The sequence below is a fragment of the Manacus vitellinus genome, unplaced genomic scaffold (genome assembly GCF_001715985.3).
Source record: "Manacus vitellinus isolate BGI_N305 unplaced genomic scaffold, ASM171598v3 scaffold_7_pilon, whole genome shotgun sequence".
Taxonomy (NCBI): Eukaryota; Metazoa; Chordata; class Aves; order Passeriformes; family Pipridae; genus Manacus; species Manacus vitellinus.
Window position 1 is genome coordinate 18,770,393 of NW_021940813.1, and position 23,603 is coordinate 18,793,995.

Consider the following 23,603-nt stretch of genomic DNA (forward strand, 5'->3'; position numbering starts at 1 on the left):
CTTTTACTGCTAAGTGTTCTTATACACATATATAATGCAGGACATTTTCAAAAGACTTTTATGATTTTAAGTCTGGGTATTCTCCTGAATTGTAAAGAACACACTTTAGGTTTCAGTACTGAAGCAATATAGAAAAAAATAATAATAATATTCTCACTTTGGCATCTCTGGCCTATTCTTTTGTACTGCATGTGGTAATGAGATGTTCTTTCTAAACAAGCAGATTTAGGTTTTGTCTTCATAGTAGAATCAGTTTAAAATAATCCATAAAGGTAGAATTACAAGAGACTCTTTTTGAGTTAGAAAATTGAATTAAAAATCACTATCATTTATATTTTAGCATAATATATGAACTCATATGAAAACTGTGAGCTAATTTGTCTTTACTGCATATTTCTCTTTGCTTACTGTATCTTGAGTTAAAATTTAAATGAGCGTTATTCAGAGCCGGGTAGGGTAAGTAGCCATAGCATGCAGAAATTTTCAGTGACCACTACTTCACAATGACAGGTCATACTACTAAAGTTTCTGAATATTAAAAAATTTGCTTTGTCAGTAGGACCTGCAAATTTCAAGGCATTTTGAAGATGGAGGAAAAGCGTTGCTGTTTTGTTTTCAGGATGAAGAAGTATCTGTGTAATATTTTTTCTGCACAGACTCATGCATAGCCACTCCACAGTCTTTGTCTTAGTCTCTAGGTGCAGCAGTGATGCTTACTCAGCTTTGCATGGGCCAGTCATGCTACAGGAAAAGTAAAGCAATGTTTTTTTTTTCTTCTACTAAACATGTGCCTAGGACACCATCACTCCATCGTGCATGCCACCATCTTTACAGTAAAGTTCAAGTGGTACTGTTAAAGTTAGACATAGAGTCAAAACAAAAAGGAATATATAGTTATGTTGATTCCAAACAAGACATCATCTGGCCAAACATCACATCTCCAAATACTGTTGAGAATGTTTGGAAATGGTTAGGGAAAGGCAACACAGGGCAAATTTATATAATAATTCCCTCTAATACTACTCTACTCTCCAACTATTTATATCTCGGGGTCTTCCTGAACCAACTGCAGTCTGTGTTCTCAGTAATCCCCAGTGAATTTCACTTTGCATTTGAACACTTTAACATTTGAGTTCAGCAGGTCCAGTTTTACCGTGGTAAATGTGATATGTACAGACAAAATCTGCTAGAAAATATGATGACACTGCTGTATGCTTGTCATTTGCTCTTTGCTTTAAAAAGGCCCTACTCTGGTATTTCACAAATGTAAACAAAAAAGACGTGATTGTACTTCGAAGTAGTCTCTTGTATCTTATTTATGTTGTTTATGTCATAGTTGCTGTACAAATCAATCTTTGTGAGTTTCCTGATGAGCAAATTGCAGGCTATTCAGGTTAGGGCAGCAGTCATGAAGAGGCATAAAGACAAATGTGAACTTAGAAAATACAGCACAGGCGTAAAAGCATTAGCTTGTTGATCTTCTACAGATTTCCTGATGATTAATTTCTTGTTGTGATATCTTGGCTATTCAATGTGTCTTATTAAGTCTGGCATTGTTTTTTATGAGAGCTATGTCTCAGAAATTAAACATTTTGTTTTTAAGAAAACTTGTGAAGGGCAGAAGATGAAGCAAAAGTACTTGATTTATGATGAAAAGTATATATCATTTCAAGATGCATTTTTAAAATTGATTGTAATAGCTACTAATATGTATAACAGTGTTTTAATATTCCATTATTTATATTTTCCCTCCTGAAATGGAAAAAAACCAGTCAAATATAATTGATTGACTTTCTGCTTTTTGGTTTTATTTAAATTTTACAGTCAGTGCAGTTTACCAGTACCAAATTTTATTTGTAAATTTTGATATTATTTTGAGCTAGTAAGAAAATACTGGCTTTCATGCATCAAGTCAATCTCGTTTTCTTTACACTAGGAGATTTTATACTACCTAGTGTAATATAAATGTAGAACAACAACAACAATAACAAATTATCCTAAGACTTATGAAAGTTGTACAAGGTACTATTCTTCGAAAAAAGACAATGTTTGTTTGTTTGTTTGTTACTGTTGAAAAAATGTATTGAAGTACCCACCTCCAAAAAGTCACAAGACGGAAATCTTTTGCATTCATACTGTTCCTACCTTCCCCTTAAGTTCCTAATAACACATAAGTTATTACAGGCTGGCATGGCCCATGGAAAACAATGTTTGCATTCATGTGACTGCATTTCAAATGGAAAGTTTTAAGATTAGAATTGAATGAGTATACACTAACTCATATCTAAACTGAAAAAGTAAAAGAAATTAGGTTTTTAAAAGTTTTTGAAAAGAAATTATGTTTTTGAAAATAAAATTTAGTACAAATGGCTTTGATTTTTGTTAACTGTGTTCCACTCTTCATGTAGAGCAGGTGACTTACTTCCATCCCACATGCCTTTCTTGTAGAAGCTTTTCTGTACACTTAGTGTTAAAACAGGAATTTAGATATCATTACTAACCAATGTGGAAGGGATAAATGAGGAAGCAGAGGAAAAAGATCTGAAGGCAGAAGTGTTTCTCAGTGTCCAGTCTCCTGATTGCACTACAGCAAAAAAAGAGAAAGACAGAAAGAAAAAGAAAGACAAAGGCAGGAAGGCGAGGCGAGGCAAGGAGGGGAAAGGAGAGGTGAGTAAAGGGAAGGTTTGGGAAGGTTTGGGAAGGTTTGGGAAGGGAATGGAAGGGAAGGGAAGGGGGAAGGATGGAAGAGAGAGAAAGAAAGAAAGAGAAAGAAAGAAAGAAAAAGAAAGAAAGAGAAAGAAAAAGAAAGAAAGAGAAAAAGAAGGAAAGATTGAAGGAATGAAAGAAAAGAAAGAAAAAGAGAGAGAAAGAGAAAGAAAGAAAGATGGAAGGAAGGAAAGAAAAGAAAGGAAGGAATGTTCACAGCTGGAATTTAGGCTCTCAGCCAGCCATCAAATTGATTTAATATGCATTAGGCCTAGGGGACAAAATATGAGGATAAAGAATGGACTTTTCCCACACTGATGTAATACTGGGTATTACTGTGTGCAAAATGTCAAAGAAAAGTTGTCACAGTAATTTTTTATCTAAAAATGTAGAAAGAATGAGAAAACAGTACATAGGAATTTAAAAAATGCAAATTACCACAAGATTGGAATTATGTTGATGATTGTATTTATCTCTAAGGCTAAAACCATAGTTCTCAGGTCATTCATGGCTAGGCTTCATGAATGAAGATTTGGGAAGGGCTCTACCCACATTTGTTACAAGCGCGCTGGTTGCTAAAGAGGCCAATACAAGACAGACAAGTCCGATTGCAAAAGGCACAGCAGAAGGGCTCCTTAGGTGGAATATTCTGCAAGATACAATTCTGTGGTTGGAAGAATATAATTTTGATCCTGACCATGTCCACACTAGTGTTTTAATTCAGATCAAGAGTGTATTTTCACAGAAACTCACAGTATTGTCACCACCTCCTTGCGCGCTGTTTCACATTGCAAAAAGGTTCCGAAAAGTACAGCCTGGACCCTTCCAGGTGAGCCTCAACTGGAAGATGTCCTTCCCCTTATGCACTATATCTACCAGTGGTTATTCATTCAGCCTATGGACTGGACAGTAATTCAGTCATAGTAAAATAAATTCATGAAATATGTACAGTGGGCACAAGGTCCACCTGTTTGTTCTCTTTAGAGTGACTCTTGAAGGTCTACACAGCATGCTAATGTGGGGAGGGCCTCCAACCACTAGACAAGGCTGGAGCTGGAGAGAAATAAACTATGAGGAAACATAAAGTACCCTTAATTTTTTTTAGTGTATTACTTGTAATTAATGGTGCATCTAATTTTTTCCACATGACTTCAATAAGGAGAAAAAATGCTTCCTTAAACTGAAGTTTCTGAAGTAACCATTGTATTTATTTTTCTCTGACTCTTTCAAGGAAAGCATTGAAGATGAATGCTTTAGTTTTAGCCTACTAGGTAAATACCTAATCAGCAGGCAATGAGCTATACTTTCAGGATCAGTATCAGCAATACAAAAGATAAGCTATAATACTAGACACTTAGATTAGTAAACAGTTGCAAATTTCTAAGCATTCTTCTGCAATTAATCCCCAAAAGTTCTAATCACACACAAACATATAGAGCTGGTTGTGCATTAGGTCACCTCCAGGCTGTGTGGGTCACTAGCAGCCCCATTGCCAGGGAGTGGACTTTCCCCCATTTTCTCTGTGGGATATGTGGTTGCTTCAGCATCAGGTGAGCTCCTGCCACTCCCAACCACCCACTGACCCAACATCCCACAAGACCCCAGACATGCGTAGACACATCCTTGTGTGACAGCACACATGGACAGCCTCTGGATGAGTGCAGATGCCCCACAGGAGGGTACTCTCTCCAGGATGGAGGGAGTTTGCAATGTCGTGGCCACTTTGCACAATGTCAAACCATGTCCAGCTGCTGCCCGCTTTCCGCCTCCCTATCTCTCCTTTTACAAACTGTCATGCTTCTGTTGCCCTCTTTTTCAAGCTGACCTTTCCCTCAGTAGACTCTGATTCCCTGGTTACTACTCAGTCCCACTGGTGGTCATATTTCCCTCTGTCACAATAAGTTTGGAGCAAATTTCTGCTAAGACAGTTTGGGGTATTTCACTCAACACACATTGGATACATTCACATTCCTCTTTTTCAGCTGTTGCTGTCTGTAGCATTTTGCAGCTGGAGAGCCTTATCAGCCTTCCAAACCATTATTTAAGGAAAGACAGATTTGTGAAGTCAAGAATTGAATATTACTGTTAATACCTTTCTGTATCATTACGTGGAAAAAAAACCCAAATAAAACAAAACCGAACAAAAAACCTCTTTGATTTCCATATTAAGCTATTTCCACTCCTTACTGCATTACATTAAACAAGTGAGAAGAACTTTCAGGTTCTATCAAAACCCAAGTCTAAGAATTTTCAGATCACAGAATACCCTTCAAATCACACCAAATTATAAACTGGGAAATAGTTTTAACTGCACTTAAAAACATATATATATAAAAGGCACAGAATATAAATCCCACCTCAGAAAAAAACCCTGCATTCCTGCTCTGAAATATTCATAGTGATCACAGAAAAAAAACCACAAAACTCTTAGTGTTGTGTATTTTTGAACAAATAATTACTATTTACCTGAATTTCTTCAAATACCTTTGAAGAAATATCTTACTGTGGTATTCAGAGCATAAAAGAAAATACATCAAAAAAAGACAGGTTTATGAATTCAGTTTGTGTCATGTGGGGCTGACTCTTTGCCATGATGATTAGTTTTTAAATTAAGAAAATTTGTTCTTGCAATTAATGAAAATCAGCAGACAGTTGTGGAAAAAAAAGAAATCTTCATTTGTCTAACATCAGATATTCACTGACTGCAGTTTTATGTACCTTTTAGTACATTTCAAAATTACAAAGTTCAACCAACTTTAGCTTGATGCTGCTAGAAGAGCTAAAACATGTTTAGGCTCCGAATATTAATTATCACACTGCTTTAAAGGTTACAACAATAACTTTCTCCAAGTGAGGTCATAGTTCTGATTGAATAAAGCCTTAATTATAGAATATTTTAGAACATTGCAGTGAGCTGCAGCAACAAAGCCAGAAAATGAGTTATTTTTTCTTTGACAGTCCTAAAAAGATAATAAAGGCATGAGAAAAAGAGAAAAACACATATGTTAAAAGAAAAAATAAAATTGAGATAATTATAGATTAATAGTTTGTTTATTTTTTCTCCATTGGTATAGAAGAGAAAGAAGATGTTACTCCATTCTAACTACTGTGCTTGCCATTATTAGAGACTTTTTTTAATGAGAAAGCTGGATCAAATGGACATGATTTGTATTACTGCAATTGGAACAACTGTTTTCTGAAAAATACAAAGACTCATCTGCACTTGCTGACATTTAATACCTACAAATAATTACTAATTAAATATTAAAATATTTTTTGTGTAGAAGTTAATACATTTCATTCAATCATGACTAACTTTGCATTCAGAAATTTATGCCACCATAATGGAGGCCATATAACATTCCATATTTAGAGTTTAGTCCTGATGTGATATTGCTTTTAAATCTTCAGACAAAATTTTGTGTATCATTGTAGAAATTTTACCATAGAAAATATTTTAGTGAAAGTCTGTCAGGTGTGAATGTCTGACACATCTCATTTTTTCTTCTTTTCTCCTGCCTTGCCTTCTCTTCCGCTTCCTCCATATTGTGAACCCCTTCCACCTTGTGGATTTTCACTCTTCCTATCACCTAAAAAATTACTACAGCCAGTGCAAAGAGATCTGTTCCCCCTTGCCAAAGCAGGTGAAATATATTGCAAGGCCTTTTTTTCCCTAGGAATCCAAGACTTCCCTTCTAGTGTTTCCTAGGATCATGAAGGTCTTGTTACTGCAGGCTCAGATGTCTCATGATAACAGACTCATATCAAACTGCACCAGACTACATATCTCCTGAGTCCTGGGTCCCCATTCTAGCAAATTTGTCTGAACTAATAATTAGCTTGGAAAAGCCTGCCAAGTGATGTCCTTGTTTTGTCTTGATAAGCAGCTGTCAGCGGTGCCTAAATCAGTAATGTCCATCTGAAAATTTGCATATCCTGTAAGGTATTTCTAACTGACTTCTGACTCAACAGTTGTCTAACAGGAAAAGGTCTGTGGGAGTTACAGAGAGGAGTGTGAGTACATGGCTTACTGGGGTAATTTGGACATAGCACAAGTCTTACCTGTGAATGATAGGCAGCAGGGATAACTGCAATGTTTCACCTTGTCTTCAAAAAACCAAAATTAATCTCAGTCCTAATCTTTGAGTCATTTTGTTCTCAGTTGCAAGACAAGCAGCAGACTTGTCATGCTTTGTTTTTTAAAATCTGATAACCAGAGTATGGGAACAAAAAATCAGCAGCGCAGCTTTCCCTGCAATTTCCAAGGAGAGAGACAAAACCTGATTTGTTCAGATAAAACCTCCCTACCAAAGGCTGAATTGATGTGGATTTACCTGCTATCTTCCTAATAAATATCCTCTGTGAAATTGAAGTGCAATTTTTTTCCTAGGCTTTTTCATGTTCCTTTTGCTATTTTCTTCTGCCCTCTTTTTTCTGTTTCTGAGTACATCTATCCATATCACAAGTACAGTAATTTAAATAGCTGTGTAGTTCAGGACAATTTTGGCAAGTATTTAAGTTAGAGAATCTTGTTCTCAGTTGGTGACTGGCTATCTCACATCTTTGCACTAAAATAATTTCCTAAGTTTTTTGACCCTACTCATATCCAGTTAAAAAATGTTTAAAATCTTCTGTCTGTATTGTTGCATTATTACAGAAATGCTTCAGAAATGAAATAGTGATTCTTCATAAACATGACCTCTGTGGTGGGGAAAAACAAACTAAAGTCAAACAGCAAAAGAATGAGTTTCACTGCCTGTTCTGGAGACATTTAACTAGGACTGTGACCTTTAAAAAAAAAAAAGAAGGAAAAAAAAAAGCACAGAAGATGAAAGTATGGGAAGATGTGTTGTGAACATGTAGATACCCTGTAGCTAACTCTGTGTCTCATGAACTAAAATTATGGGATTTTGCCTTTTAGGATTTTTAAGTACTGGCGACCAAGCTGCAAAAGGCAACTACGGATTGCTTGACCAAATCCAAGCTTTACGTTGGATTGAAGAAAATATTGGATCTTTTGGAGGAGACCCAAAAAGAGTTACTATTTTTGGATCTGGGGCAGGAGCTTCCTGTGTCAGTCTTCTGACACTCTCCCACTATTCAGAAGGTAAGCAAAGCACTTTTTTTTTTTTTTTAACATAGTAGTGTCATGAAAATGGCCATATGAGGTAGGCTGAGTTAGAATTATATGAGGTCTATAATTTTTGGAAAATACCTACTAGTTAGTATTCTGGATTTGTATTCGTCAACCTAAAAACATATTTATAGGGAAAACTAAATGCTATTACAGCATAAATCTCATGCAACTAATGCTATGGGCAATATGTTTTTTTCTAGTTTTATCAACAGATTCCACTGGGTCTCCTGTCAAAGAATTTGCCCTAATTAAAATGGAAGAGAGCAGTGACCTTTTTGATTTTTTATGCACTCTTGGCTGCACTTCCAACATATATTAAGCTGCTTTCTTCGCTTAATAATAACATGACTTAAACTTATTAAAAACTGTATTTAACTCCCCACAAATACTGTGTGATCCCACACAGTGTTCTTAAGATTTTGGTAAGTGAGCTGTGGGGTTTCTACCCTTAACACTTCACCCTGCAAAAAAAACCCAACAACAAACCCCAAGAATGTACAGCACCAGTACCAAATAATAAATATTCATGATGATAAGACCAAATCTACAAAGAATTTATAAAAGAAGACAACACAAAAATATCTATTGTATTTATAAGTCCATGCCATTTTTGTCATATTAAAACAGATAGGAATTTGTGACAGAAAGCTAAACCATAGCAAACAGTCATAGCAGGGTGATTGGTAAACACACACCATTTTAAAATGCATACAACTGTGCTTGACAACTCAGTCAGTTGATACAAATAAGAGTGCAGTGGATAACTGTTGAACAAGCCATGCCAAAATCATGCAGATGGAACTATGAAAAAGTTAACTGATCAAATAATTGAAATTTTATTGCATGTGCATTAAGTAATCATCTCAAAGATATATCAACAACAAAACCCACATGCTTTTGTATCTGTTGCTGTCTTTGACATTTTGAGAGTTTAACAGTAGAAATCATGTCAAGAAAAATCCAAGTATTTAATTTTAAATATAAAGTAGGCCATTTTAATGGTCTTACCAGAGAAAAAGAGATGGGGCAGCTTCACCATTAAGCCCCCTATTGCTTTTCAGTGCTCTGACACAAAGAAGCTCTTCAGATCAGATTTTCAGTTCTCTTTTTATGAGTACACATAAAGCAACCAGAAAGAACTAATGAGTCTCGTCTCACTCTCTTTCAAAAATATTTAAATATATTTTTGTTCAACATATAGGCAGTTCTAACACACACATGCAAAGTTCAACATGTAGGCAGTGCTAACATATACACACAAAATGATAATAAAAAAATTAAATGGTAAAATTTTCTGAGTAGAAGATTTGAACTTATTAAATTGCTTTTATTGGAGCACATTTTTTGAAGTTATATGACGCATGGTTTCTGTGAAGGAAATGAGAGTGTGTAGTTTTCATTTGACCTTTAAACTACTGAAAGGTGCATTCATGAGTGTCATTTACATGGAGAAGAGGATATAATTGCTTGTAGCTGACAATCCTTTAAAGAAATTTTCACAGGACTACAACTGTGGCAAAGCCAGAGGACTTCCATCAAAGATGCAAGAAAACTGTAGTATAAGCATGAGTTTTGTTTTTGAAACAGCACCCTGAAATCTTCATGTTTTGTGTGTGTGAGCACCAAAAACATGAGAGATTTTAATTAGTAGCTTATCAGAGATAGTATAAAAAGAGAGTAGCGGGCAGGATCTATGGAAATTGAATAAAAATTTTGGTTTATGCACTCTTTAGTGATTGTATAATCAAAGCTTTTTTTGCTTTGTAAGAAATGCTTTTAATTTTTTTGATACACAGATTTTTAAAATATCTAATTGGATTTGTATTTAAACAATTTACACCTGCAGGTTTGTTCCAAAAGGCAATCATACAGAGTGGAACAGCCCTGTCCAGCTGGGCAGTGAACTATCAGCCTGCCAAGTACACTCGGATATTGGCAGATAAAGTGGGCTGCGACATGCTGGATACCACTGATTTGGTTGAATGTCTTCGGAATAAGAATTACAAAGAACTCATTCAACAGACCATCACTCCAGCCACGTACCATATTGCCTTTGGGCCTGTGATAGATGGAGACGTGATTCCAGATGACCCACAGATTCTAATGGAGCAAGGGGAATTCCTTAACTATGATATAATGCTGGGCGTGAATCAAGGGGAAGGTTTAAAATTCGTGGATGGAATTGTAGACAATGAAGATGGTGTTTCCCCCAATGATTTTGACTTTTCTGTCTCCAATTTTGTGGACAATCTTTATGGTTATCCAGAAGGGAAGGATACACTGCGAGAGACCATTAAATTTATGTACACTGACTGGGCAGACAAAGAAAACCCCGAAACAAGACGGAAGACCCTGGTTGCTCTTTTTACAGACCACCAGTGGGTTGCTCCAGCTGTAGCTACTGCTGACCTGCATGCCCAGTATGGATCTCCAACATATTTCTATGCATTTTATCACCATTGCCAAAGTGAAATGAAACCCAGCTGGGCTGATTCAGCTCATGGTGATGAAGTCCCTTACGTGTTTGGGATTCCTATGATTGGTCCCACAGAACTGTTCAACTGCAACTTTTCCAAGAATGATGTCATGCTCAGTGCAGTGGTTATGACATACTGGACTAACTTTGCCAAAACTGGGTAAGTGTGACCCCCAGCATTCCTTTCCATTGATAACATACTTCTAAAATACTCAATACCCCATTGCAGTGACCTCAAACTCTGATTTTGCAGTAGTATTATAGAACTGTTTGCATTAAGACAGGAGGTAAATGAGCCTTATTCATATTTAATAGATTTTTAATTAGTGTGTTCCCTCAAACTATTTTCTTTCAGTAGCTCAGTGAGAATAATAATGCATCATAATTTTTGTTCAAAAAATAGAATAATTATTGAGACAAAAAGCATGTCTCAGAGAAAAGGTGGCTCACTAAGATACTGAAAAATCAGAGGCAACATGTCTGCCACTTGAAGAAGGAACTGTCAGGCAGATAGCACTTATCTGCTGCAAAAGAAAGGAAGTTCTTGATTTTCAGTGACCTTCACAAGGATGAGGACTCAGGGAGGAATTAGAACAGAAAGGCAGACACTAGAAAAATTTTTCCCTCTGAGAGCAATAATGGCAATAATAAGTACTTGACTGGAATGAAGAAGAGATTCGGATAAAAATTTTACTTTGAGAAGGTTAAAAATTTAAATTAATTCTGCTTAGAAAACAAAATAAAGACATCAATGTTTTGCTGAAATAGTGTTATAAACATCCAGGAAAGAACCCTCAAAGCAGCTTAATCTGTGAACACTATTAATAAATTCTGTTCTCTTCCTATAGCATTCCTTTAAAAAGTATTGCAGTGTTTTACTTGAGCAGCAAGGGCTTTTTTGTTAACCTTGAGTCTTCAGTACTGAATTAAAACAAAGATACTTGTGGCACAAAGGAGCTGTAAATCTTTTCACTGAATGTTTAATGGTAGGATTGGGCTCTGGAAACTGCAGCTTTACTGCACTGCAGTGAACGATTTGCAGCTATATAAGAAAAACTCAGAGATACCCATTGTGAAACACTCAGGGGCTTCAGTTCTTGCTACCTTTAATGAATCCGAATGATGTTCAAGGGAGAGGGATTTTGCCATCTTAACAAGAACTTGAAGCGTGAATGGAGTAAAAACCAATCAAATGCTTCAGGTCAATTTATAAGGCAAAAAAAAGCTCTTGTTGCAACACATGTGAGGTAAACAGGTACTTTTGCATACAGAAATCCCACAGTTCAGCAACAAAAGTGAATGAACTCTGTAATATTTAGATGTATTTGGCAACAAGAAGTCATCAGTGCTGGGATAGGCAAACATCATGACAAAATCTTGGTTTATGGACAGAGAACGCCCTGTGCTGGCTGTACCACATGCTCAGAAAAACGATGATACCATCAGTTTGTCTTTATTTTTGTAGAGGAGGTGCCACATATACATAAAGAACTTCAGATTGGAATTCTTGGAATAATTGGAATTCTTACAGAGATGCAAGACTTCCACAGTCACACTATTGTTTACAATTACTTTATGACTATTCCCTGTAGATTAAGAAGTTGTATTTAAGCAGTTTTTGAGGCTAACAGGAGCTTCTCACAGTCCCAGCTGCCACCGTTACCCACAGCACTTTCCAGCTGTTGCTACTTGAAAGCTAATTTCAGCAGGCTATACCCAGTTCTCTAGCTGTGAAGCCATTGCCATATTACACCTAAAGGCAAAAAAGGTTCTTTGGGAGACTCATTAGTCATTTCTGAAACTTTCCCATTGTGGATGAGACAGAAATGGGGTATATATTCTATTACAGACTCACTCCTTTATAGACAGTTTGAAAGATTTGTCATTAGAAATGACCTCTAGCTGTGAAATTTCAGTTTTCACAAGGAAAGGAAAAGAGCAACACAATATATATTACCTCGATGGGGTTTTTTGCTTATATGAACAATGATTAATTTTTCTGAAGAGTACAAGAAAATACTTGGAGGTAAATAATATCTTAAGATTACATTTGCTCTGCATCTCTGGTTCCTCCAATGGAAAAGAGAAGGTTGTAGCACCTCAAGCCTAGAGCAAAGACGATCTCTGGAGTAACCATTCTCCTCTCTACTCACTCGTGCAATCTGGAATCAGTGACTCAGGTTCTCCAACTCTCAAAAAGACTTATATAGTTCAAGACTGTATTGTTGGGGGCTCTGCTTTGGGATCCCCCCCCCCATTTTTAATTGATCATTTCCCATCCTAATTCTGATAGAGCTTGTCTTGCTTTGTGTTTGTACCCATGGCAACAAATATGAAAAATCTAACTGAAAGATTTTATTATTACACATTTCCCTGTAGGCGAGCCTTGAACATTAAAACTGTAGATATATTTATTTAATTTAAAAGTCTCTAAGACTCATCTAATCTTGATGATTCTCCCACAGAGACTGCATCCAGGAACTTATTGTATAATTACAGCTCAGGTGGTTCATCGTTCTGATGGACAGTGTTAGGCTCTTAATGACATACCACTCGTTCCTAAAAAGAGACACACTGTTCAGTGGACCTACTGCAAAGGCTGGGTTTGGAGGGCAGGTCAATCTTATAAAATCAAAACATAAGACCCAGTGTTTTTATTGTGTTTGACTTTGAAGTCAGCTACTGAAGCTAGCAAATAGGAGGTGACAAAGGAAGTGTTTCATGGCAGGTACTTTGTGCTTGAAATTAATGCCTTGAAGTTGCATTTTGCTAATCCTTCATTCTCTACCTTCCTGTGAATCTTTTATTATTATTTTTATTATTCTTAACAATCTTTTTCTTTTTGCCTTTTCAAAAATATGTTTCTAACATGCCTTAGAAACAGGCCAACAATTTTTTACAGAGTGGGTGTGAGATACTGCATTTGGAATACAAAAATGACATGAAAATACAGCTTTTAATTCCACTTTGTGCAGAATTATATGTGAGAGCTTCATTAAGAGGTGCACTTAGAGCTTCAGTCTGCTGCCAGTAGTACTATCTTAACTGTAATGGTAATTTTATGTGCCAAGTGTTCTGTTAGTTAGGGCCATGTTACCTCCTTCGCAGATACATCAGCAGGGGGAGAGTGAATAACATGAGGGGTTGTGTGCCAGTCCTTCACAGATACTCTGTCAGCTACACTCTTGTGAAGAAGGATTTGAAGTTTCACAGACTATGCACAAAGCCATGCTGTCATTAGAGACATCTATCAGGTTTCTAAAAATTGCCCTCTTTGTGAAGAATTACAGTACTCTATTTTTGCTCCCATTCATCCAGCTCTACCTACGCTGGTATTGGGAAAGATAAAGGTCTAAATGATATACCCTTGTTTTCTTTGTACTTCAGATAAAAACTCCCAAATTATTTTACTACCATTGATTCTGAAGCACAAACTTTCATACATTTCTGAGTTATTAAGAATGTCTATGTTTTATATTCAGTTTGGTTCTCTAATAGAAAGCATGATTAAACTTACAATTATAAAAGTATATTTTCAAATCAATTCTCAGTGAACTCTTTTATGAGACTATTTTTTTTGGATGTTTTTGTCTGAAGAAATAACTGTCTCCAATGGCAAATCTGTATTAGTCGAACAAAACAGTGTGCTTATGGTTTGTTTTCCTTAGTGGTTATAATAGCTGACTGGAGCATGGCAACAGTGGGACCTGGTAATAAGTGAGGAAAGGAAGTAAGGGAAGATATGTCTGCGTAAAAGTCCTTCAGGCAGGACTGTCTGTGTCATTATTAGTATCGTGACACTAGAAAAAAAAAATCAGCAGAAGAATGAAGAAATGTCAGTTTTTCTCTCTCCTCTTTTTTTTTTCTTCCCATAAGGAGGAAAGAGTAGTACTGAAAGAAAATTAATTATCAAAGGGCCTTTCAGAGCCTTGGAGACAAACAGAAAAACTCAGTATGTAATTGTGAAGACATTTTGCTCTCCAATGAAATTAGAGAAGGACCCAAATAATAAAATACTTTAAGTGCATTAACATAACAGTTCCATTGTCCTATTTTTGCAGAAGTGGTTAAAACGCAAGTTGTATTTTGCAATGTTGTATGGAATATGGATTATGAAAAGACCTCTTAATCCATCATTCTTCTCATGACAATATCAGCAGATATGAAATACTCAGGACTCTCGTTTGCCCTTCAGATCAGCTGCTAATCCACCTTGTGAACAGGAGTGTGTGTTGCTTTTCAGTCGGCATCCATTGCAGGCACATTTACTTTATATTGCCTGAGAAAAAATTAATGCTTTGATTGCACGTCTCTAGCCAATGAGGTGTGAATTAAATGACAATATGTAGCAACATCCTAAGTTGTGCAAAATCAGTGCAGACTGAAAGTGGGAGAAAAAAAGTGACAGGTGAAATGGGATTATCCTGCACATTAATGAAAATATACCTTAGATAAGACAAGAAAGACCATCTTATTGTCTTCTGTTATATGGAAAAAAAGTTCAGACATCCTATGATGGGAACATTTTCTGTTGGAGAAACTGTTTAAATTTAATTTTAAAGGTGGTAAAACTAAATAATGAGAGAGCAAAATGAACAATAATAATAATTAATTTTTTTATAACAGTAGCATGAATAAAAAAAAATCTCTCTAACAACGTGTAGCATTGGGAAACAAGTTATCTAATTCCTATGAGAGTCATTACTGGAAGAAGTACAGAACTGAAAATATATTGTTCATATTATACTGTTATCATCATGATTGCAGCAGGTTTTTAAAGGAAGGTTTCCTAGCAACCTTTTATTATGCATTATACATTTGAGCCTCAAGAACACCTAGAAGCACAAAGGTGATGTGAGGGGGCTAAAAAAGGAAAAAGGAAATTTGAAATTAATAACAGATAAGAGTTTTGCTGAATAGCTGATTTGATAGGAGTAATGATTTTCTGTACATTTATGTTTCATGCCTACCAATAAAACTGGAAACTTGTTCATAACAGGAGAAGCTGCCCAACTACCCAAGAAAAAAGCTTAACAAGTTATAAGTTGTAACCTTATGACTTTATTAATTTTTTGCAGTGTACATATGAGAAAGACCAAGGAAAGTAAACATTCTCTTGTTTATATCTACTGAATATTTTTCGCACATTGTCATTAATTTGTAAGACCAAGATCCATGCATTATTAGATCCTCTATTTAGGACTGGACTTAGTTATTCACTTTTCTTTAAAAAAATAATTATTTAGATATCTATCCTCCAAATTCAGAGAGAATATTGAGACCATTTATTCATTTATTAAGTAATCAACCCTACAGTCAGTGTCGGTCCTAGAGCTCTGATACCCACAAAAAAGAAATTACTTGTCTTTAGAACTGGCTGATTTTTTTCTGTTCGTTGTTTCAAGGGACAGCTTCATGCCCCCACAGAGTCATGTAAACAAATATTGAAATACAAGCCTACCCTCATGTAATGTTATTTTCTCTCTTGTGTTTGGAGGAGGCGGCAGCGTAATTGGCTGCTCCTAGTAGATATAGTTAAAAATGACAGATGGAGGTAGAGAATGGAAGAGGAGGAAAGGGAGATTGATATTTACTTGTTTTGCAGGCTGTTTGTAGGGGAAGGGAATCACAGGATTACAGAATGGGAAAAGTTGGAAGGGACCACAGAGAGAATGCAATTTTAAAAGATGTTTAGTTGTGAAAATAATTATCTGCTGACATTTTTATAGGGCCATTAAAAAAAAAAAAAAAAAAAGAAAAAATATGCATATCCAGCTTGGCTGCTCATTGAAATGAGTGCTCAGCTTCTTCGTTTCCTGTACTGTGTATCAAATGCAACTCATTTACCCAAACTAGCTTAATGAATTTGTTTTCCATAGGACCCTTCCCAGAGTCTTTTGTGCTGTGAATCAGAACAGCAAGGGGGGACAATGTAAGAGCTTCTGACAGGAAAAGTGCTTTGCATTTTGATAATCCTGTTGATTTTTAACTTGCTTTAGAATTTATGCATTGAACCCCAAATTTCTGTAAAAGTAGATATATTGAATAGGGACAGTATCTTCTCCTCTGGATTTTCCAAATCTTTCAGTCCGTTCTTTAAGAACAAAAGAAAAGTTTTATTTTTTTCTTCACTGTATGTTAGAATCCCTCAAAGTAGCAGCATACATCTGTTTCTGTACTGCTTGGAAGTGAATATTACTCCTCTGGTTTGAACTGGGATGAACAATTCCCAAGCAATTATCTTTTTGTTCAGAATTAACACAACTTGGCTAACTGTTAATACATAAAATTAAAAATAAATAAATAAAAAGATAAAAAGACATAGATAGACAGACAGATAGATAGATAGACCGACAAATAGATAAATGAAATGGTTTGTCTTTATTCTGAACATATAATGAAAAAAAAGAAAATATGGAAAAAGCATAATGTTGATTAAATATCTGGCTTGATGATGTTGAAATAATCTGAGTTTTGTACTACTCCTATCTCTACTACTACTTAAGTACTATAAAACTTGTTGATCTCAGCTAATATATGTCTCATCTTCATAAAGTGAGACAGAGTTAAGGCTCTCTGTCCTATGACCATTAAGCATAGTTCCTTCATAGCAATGATCTCATGGAACTTTCAAATAGTTATCTGCTAATGCAAATGATGGAAAGATTTGCAACATAAAAATAAAAATAGTTCAAAGGTTTTTTGCCAGCACAGAGATTTGAATGAAGGAGGACTAATAGCTCAGTAAAGGAACACAGAGATAAATGGTTTCCAGTTACATGTATTAGCCCTGCTACTTCGTGTTTTAAAGGTTTTTGTTTGTAATATATACAGCTAATATTTCCTGTATTCACATGGACTTCCAATATTGCCATAAGAGTTAGATGCCCATATTTACTACTTATAGCAGTGGAAGTAGTGGTACCTTAAATGAGAAAGTGTCAACCCTGAGAAGAATTGGACCTACACCTTTACTATGGGGAGAGGTGATTAGTACTTCTCTAATACAGTATATCTCTAAGACATACTCTTCGGAGTATGATACTGAATCACAGAATTCAGATGTCCTGTTGGGATCTGAAACACTATCCTTTCTCTGTTTTCATGTAAAAAAATGCACTGTACAGTAAGTAATTTTCTTTTGATTATTTATTAGCAGCTGTTCTTCATTTAGGGAAGGCTTTTTAGCTTCTGTTTTTAGATTACTTTAAGTATTGCAAATCCATTAACTTGGGTTTTTTTGCTTTTGTCTGTTTTGGGGGGGATGGGGTAGATTAATAACTATAATGTTGTCTGGTTTTGTTTTTTTAGAGATCCAAATCAACCTGTTCCACAGGACACAAAGTTCATCCACACAAAACCCAACCGTTTTGAAGAAGTGGCCTGGTCCAAATACAATCCTAAAGACCAACTTTATCTGCATATTGGCCTGAAACCCCGGGTTCGTGATCACTACCGAGCAACAAAAGTTGCTTTCTGGTTGGAGCTCGTACCACACCTTCATAACCTGAATGAAATATTTCAGTATGTTTCCACAACAACTAAAGTCCCCCCTCCTGACATGACCTCATTTCCTTATGTGACGCGACGTTCTCCTGGTAAATTGTGGCCAGCCACCAAACGCCCAGCAATGACACCTGCCAACAACCCCAAACATTCAAAAGACACCCATAAAACAGCTCCAGAAGATACGACGGTTCTGATAGAAAACAAGCGAGATTACTCCACGGAGCTGAGCGTCACCATTGCTGTGGGGGCATCCTTGCTGTTCCTCAACATTTTAGCTTTTGCTGCATTGTATTACAAGAAGGACAAGAGACGTCACGAGACTCACAGGCGCCCCAGCCCCCAGAGGAACACAACCAATGATATAGCACACATACAGAACGAAGAGATCATGTCATTGCAGATGAAGCAGCTAGAACATGACCATGAGTGTGAGTCGCTGCAGGCCCACGACACACTGAGACTAACCTGTCCACCTGACTACACGCTCACTTTGAGAAGGTCCCCAGATGACATCCCGCTAATGACACCCAACACCATAACTATGATCCCAAATACATTAACAGGAATGCAGCCTTTGCATACTTTCAACACCTTCAGTGGAGGACAAAACAGTACAAATTTGCCCCATGGACATTCGACCACTAGGGTATAGCTCAGCCCTTCCCCCTCTACCCTCACAAGCCACTTGGAAAAAAGAAAAAAAAAGAAAAAAAAAAGAAAAAAAAGAAGAGGAAAAAGTTATAATACCATCCATTGAACACCTTGTCAAAATCTAAAGTAAAAACAAGTAATAGAGAAGGACAGTCATTATTTTCTTACTGATCCTTCCCACAGAAACTCACTGATATTAAAGATCAACTACAAACCCTGTGAAATGTGAAAAGTGTACATTGCTGTTGCGATACTGCTTTAAGATCTCAGCCACTTTGATTGAAAGTTGAGGCCAGAAGAAGTAATTTAAAATGGTGTTTTAAGTGTAACAAGCAAAGCAGAGTCTTCTGGAACACAGAGCCAGTGACTGTACAGGTGTTTTGTTTTGGTTTTTTATAATAAATAAAATAATAAAAAAGATTCTTTATGTGCCATACCATGAATGGCCATTGATAAAACAAAGACATCACCATGGGCTTTTACCCAGCATATGAAGCTGTAATCCAGATGGGGAAAATAGAATTTTATTATTAAAAACAAAAATAAAAAAAAAGAGGAGGACTGACTATGCAGTAAAATACGTATAGTTCTGCGCAAAGAGATGACTTGCCAGCCTGAACTATATTTAAAGAAACTTTGTAAAAATGTACATAGCTGTGAGTTTAAAAACAAACCAACAACAAAAAAAGCAGCTTTTATTGATGTTTTCAGTTTGAAAAGAGCTTTTAGAAAGATTGTGCATTCGATTGTGACCTATGTGTATATACATTAGTCATATCACCTCTGTTTCCTCCAAGACCAAAGGAGGAATTCCTTCTTAATTACTAGTGGTAAACAAAAACCATGAGTTTTTTCTAACATGTTTCATTTATATAAGGCCATGGTGTCATGCAGAGGATACAGTTGTCTGTGTGACCTGCGTATTTTCTCTTACAGGTTACACTAATGCATGTTAAAGTATTCATAGGAGATTGTTGTTCTTTTCTGAAACATTTTTTCTATAATTTAATTTTGTGTTAGCCTTTGTTAAATTGCAACACAACAATGGATTGGAAAATGAAGAGAAAAAAAACGCAAAAGAAAATAGTTACTATTTTATACTTGTTGAACTGAACCAAGAAACATCTAATAATATATATTCAGAGTCCAGTTTGTAGTTCTTGGTTATTGTGATACCTTAGGAAGAGTTTTGTGCCCTGACAAAAGCAATGAAAGCCTGTGTTTTGGTCAGCCTTCTCTGAGGAAAATTAACTCTATATTCACCAGCAGCTGCAGTAGAATCTCAGCTGATAAAACACCTCCTTAGTTTTGCTAAATGATATAAAACTACAATTTGAAAGTGGGGAAATGCAGGGTTGGTTGGCTGACTGTTTTTCAAAGTGTTCAGAATGGTCAGTGTGTAAGGAACTTCTCAACCCAGTATCTTGATTTGTACTTGAGAGTGTACCTGTCACAAAATGCTTATTTTGCTGATTTATTGCACAGCAGTCCTGTAGTCAAAGAATATTATGGAGAGAGAAGCAGAGAGATCATCAGCTGTTCTGCATCTGAACAAAATTGAAAATCCCAGAGATCATCAGTCTCAGAAAAGGCAAAATTATTAGCTGGTTATTCCTTTTGGCCCTTCCTTCACTAGAAAAGCAGAGGCCAAGCAGAGCTATCAAACAAAGTAATGTGACAGTTTGATTCAAACAACTGATTTGAATGTGAAAAGCTAGAAATCAGTTCACGCAGATGAAGATTGCTTTATATTTTGTCTTTGAAAGTTACTCTATCATTGATAGTAACCAAAGATCTTTAAACAAATTGGTCTGCACTTGAACCTAATTATCCCAGATGTATTTTCTATTATTATTCCACAACTACACTGCATAAATATCATCTGTCCCATAAGTATCTAATACAAGATGCCTTGTACCTCTTCTTGTTTTCTACACCTTTTGTTTTTGAATAAAATATCTTGGAATAGTTGCCCCTACAAATAAAATCAAAGACAAGGTGATTCACTGAGGTCTATTCATCTGCACAACTCCTTGTTTTAGTAGGCAATAAAACAAATTCTCAATGAAAGAAGTGAAAAGTTAATGACACGATAAAAATGCAACATGTGGCTGATACAATCCTTTATCTTTAGTAAACATACTATAAATCTGATCTGGAAGCTCAGATTGGAATGTGATAAAACAGCAACTTCAAAGTACAATTAGTAGGAAATGGAAAACTATTTTGTTTTTTTCACTGATCCATTGCATAATATTGATAAATGCTGACTCTATACCAGGCCATTTCCACCAATTATTTAATGCCTCAGCTGAGATGCAGCAGTTCATAACTCTTAAAAAAAGGTTTAAAAAAAAAAGAAAAAAAAAAAAAAAAGAAAAAAAAAGGTAATGATGCTTGACATCATAAGCAGTTGGGTATGTTTGTAATGTGAATTACAGTATTTGTTTAGTACTTCCAATTGTCTTCTGCTAGCAATATGTACAGTACTGTGTCAGGCTTGTGACATTTGGGTAAAAAAAAGTTCCTGTAAGTGAATAATTTTAGCTTTTAAAAGTAATTACAATCAAGTTGATTTAATAATTTGATACATCTGGACTGATGTATGATTTATAGAGGGAACAGATTTATAGGGTCTTCATAGAATTCTATAAAAATGATATCAAAATATACTTTGAAACTGTAAAAGAAAAACAAAAGTACTTTCCCAGGCTTATATTCTTGTCCTTATGAGGCACACAGGGTTCAATGGTTTCTTCTGTTATCGTTTTGCAATTTTTTGTTTTTTGCCTTAAGTAATGATAGAAGATATATATGGCTGGACACATATGTATAAACTTTTCAGCAGCATTTTTAATAATAAAATATCACGGTATTTTCTAATGCTTTGTGCAAATAACTACGTGTTCATCCTTTTGTGTAGAAAGTCTTTCACAGGTGTGTTTTCTGCCCCATCTCCATTTTATTATCTAATGTAAACAATACCTTGATACACAGTATAAAAATATTAAAGTAACAGAGGTTGCACTTTTAAGTTAGCATTGAGTTTTCATGGTTTTTGTAGTTCTATAAGTCTGCAAGTAAAAGGAAAGCAACTCAGACAATGAAGATGTAGGAGAATAAGTTCCATATACTTATTACCTGTATGCACTGCAATTCCCAATGAAGCAATGGCTGAATTATTTTGTTAGTATTTTCCGAGGCACTGAAAAAAAAGCTTGGGTAAGCAGCTTTCCTTAATCAAGTATAGCTTAGCAGCTGAAAAATGTATCTTCCAAATTAGGGATCAGAATAATGCAGATAAATCTAATACATCAAGCCTCCACAAGTAAATATACTTTCCTTTTACATTTTAAATTTAGATAAGTAATTAGTTTGGTTAGAAAAAATATGTAGGAGTAGCAACATATGTTACTCATATATATTTAAGGTATTTACATAGATTGCAAGTATGTCATTAATATCATTCTTTCTTCAAAGGCTGAGTAAGTAAATAGTTTGTTCTTTTATGATGTTAGATTCTGTTTACCAATGAAGTTTCCTTTCACTGGAAAGGTACATAGACATTTTAGTAATTTGAGCAGGGTATTGTTTGCTTTCTGTAACTATTCTGCTGAATAGAGGTACTAACAACAATGTTTGAAGAATTTTGAGCATATTAGTTAAGATTATTTGCAAAAAGCAAATTCTGAATTTTTCATATCAGATTTTTGATATGAAGAATCAAGCTTCTGAGATAGAAATATGTGCCGACTGACCTAATGAAGCAGCTTGAATTTTGAATATTGAATTTGTATATAAAGCTTTTGCAAATAAATTGCAGGTTTATAGTTGTTCAGCAAATACATTTAATTACAGGTACACTTCAAAATTCCACAGCTTGCTCTGACATAATTCATACACAAGAAAAGAGGTTACAATTGTGTAATTTCTATGAATTGTTCACCCTAAATTGTGGAGTGATCTCAATAAATTAGCTTCTTTTCAGTTAAGCAGTTTCACATTTAAAAAAAAAAGAAAAGCTTCAGAACTTTGTTCATGCTAAGCAAACATTTTATTTTGTTCTTTTACTGTCTGAAATATAAATCTGCAGATTAGTATATTCCTATTTTGACTTTGTTAAGAATATGACAATTCAATGGTATTTAATATCACATAAAATAATTTGAAATAATACCATGATAATTATATGCTTGTCTCAAATTTGTAGTTTGACATTTGTATTATTTAATTATTGTCAATTGTTTTTCATATTTTCATCTGCAGCTGTTTGACATCACAAAACTCATCAGCCTGAATCTCTCCAGAGGCCATAGCACCTGGTAAAAAGTGGAATTTTCATCCCACTAGAAATTATGATATTATATATTTAATATCATAATATTTTAAAATGCTTCTCAATACATCAAATTAGCCTGAAAAGTAAGACAGTAACCTTTTTTTAAAGCAAGTGAAAAATAAGAAAGGGGTTTGGAATTGTCTAAACATCTTGTTTGAGCTGTAGCATAATAAATAACATTTCACTTTCGGATGAAGTTCTGATTCAAGCTGTTTTGTTTGGTGTTCCACTGAGGGCACCAAGGTCCACACTGTGTCTTCTAAAAGTTATGTAAGTTATGTTCTAAGGAAGTTATGTTTTCTCAGTCTTTTATAACCCATCCAAATTACTTAATCCAAATTTTACTATGTTAGAGAAACCCAGATCACTGTGATGACGTAGTCACAGACCAGTCACAAAGTCCAGACCAGAGAAGAAGTTTTGTCATAAATCAAGTGAACTGCAGCTCCCCTGAGACACAGTGGCAATTAAGGAAAATATGCATTAATATCCTAACAATTCAAGTGTAAAATAAACATCTAATAAATAAGGTACATTCCATTTTTTTTAATGGAAAGTTCACAACTTTTTGCAATACATACATTTTCCTAACTTCATTTTCCACCCCTTCCCCACAAAGAATAACAAAACTTTTTCAGCTAGTATTTTCTGGAATATCCACAAAAGTAAATGCAAAATTAAATAGATGACATTGTTTTGTTTTCCCTTCTACATAAAGATCCTCAGTTGCTGAAAGATAAAAAGTTCTTCCTCTAGTGCCTTTATCAGGGCTTGTAGGTTATGTA

At 35.3% G+C, this 23,603-nt stretch overlaps 2 protein-coding genes across 2 annotated transcripts in view; both read left to right on the top strand.

Moving 5' to 3' along the window:
• LOC108638659 (neuroligin-4, X-linked-like) overlaps positions 1–8,162 on the top strand; it is a 166,586-nt gene extending 158,424 nt beyond the window's left edge. Inside the window, exons 6-7 of the mRNA XM_029964759.1 lie at positions 7,628–7,813; positions 8,044–8,162. Coding sequence (XP_029820619.1) covers positions 7,628–7,813; positions 8,044–8,162 — 305 coding nt within the window. The remainder of the gene's footprint in view (positions 1–7,627; positions 7,814–8,043) is intronic.
• On the top strand, positions 7,634–21,362 carry NLGN4X (neuroligin 4 X-linked). Its single transcript, XM_029964794.1, has 3 exons — positions 7,634–7,813; positions 9,690–10,479; positions 17,631–21,362. The coding sequence occupies exons 2-3, from the start codon at positions 9,800–9,802 to the stop codon at positions 18,478–18,480; spliced, it is 1,530 nt and encodes a 509-aa protein (XP_029820654.1). The 5' UTR covers positions 7,634–7,813; positions 9,690–9,799; the 3' UTR covers positions 18,481–21,362.
• The last annotated feature ends 2,241 nt before the right edge of the window (positions 21,363–23,603 follow it).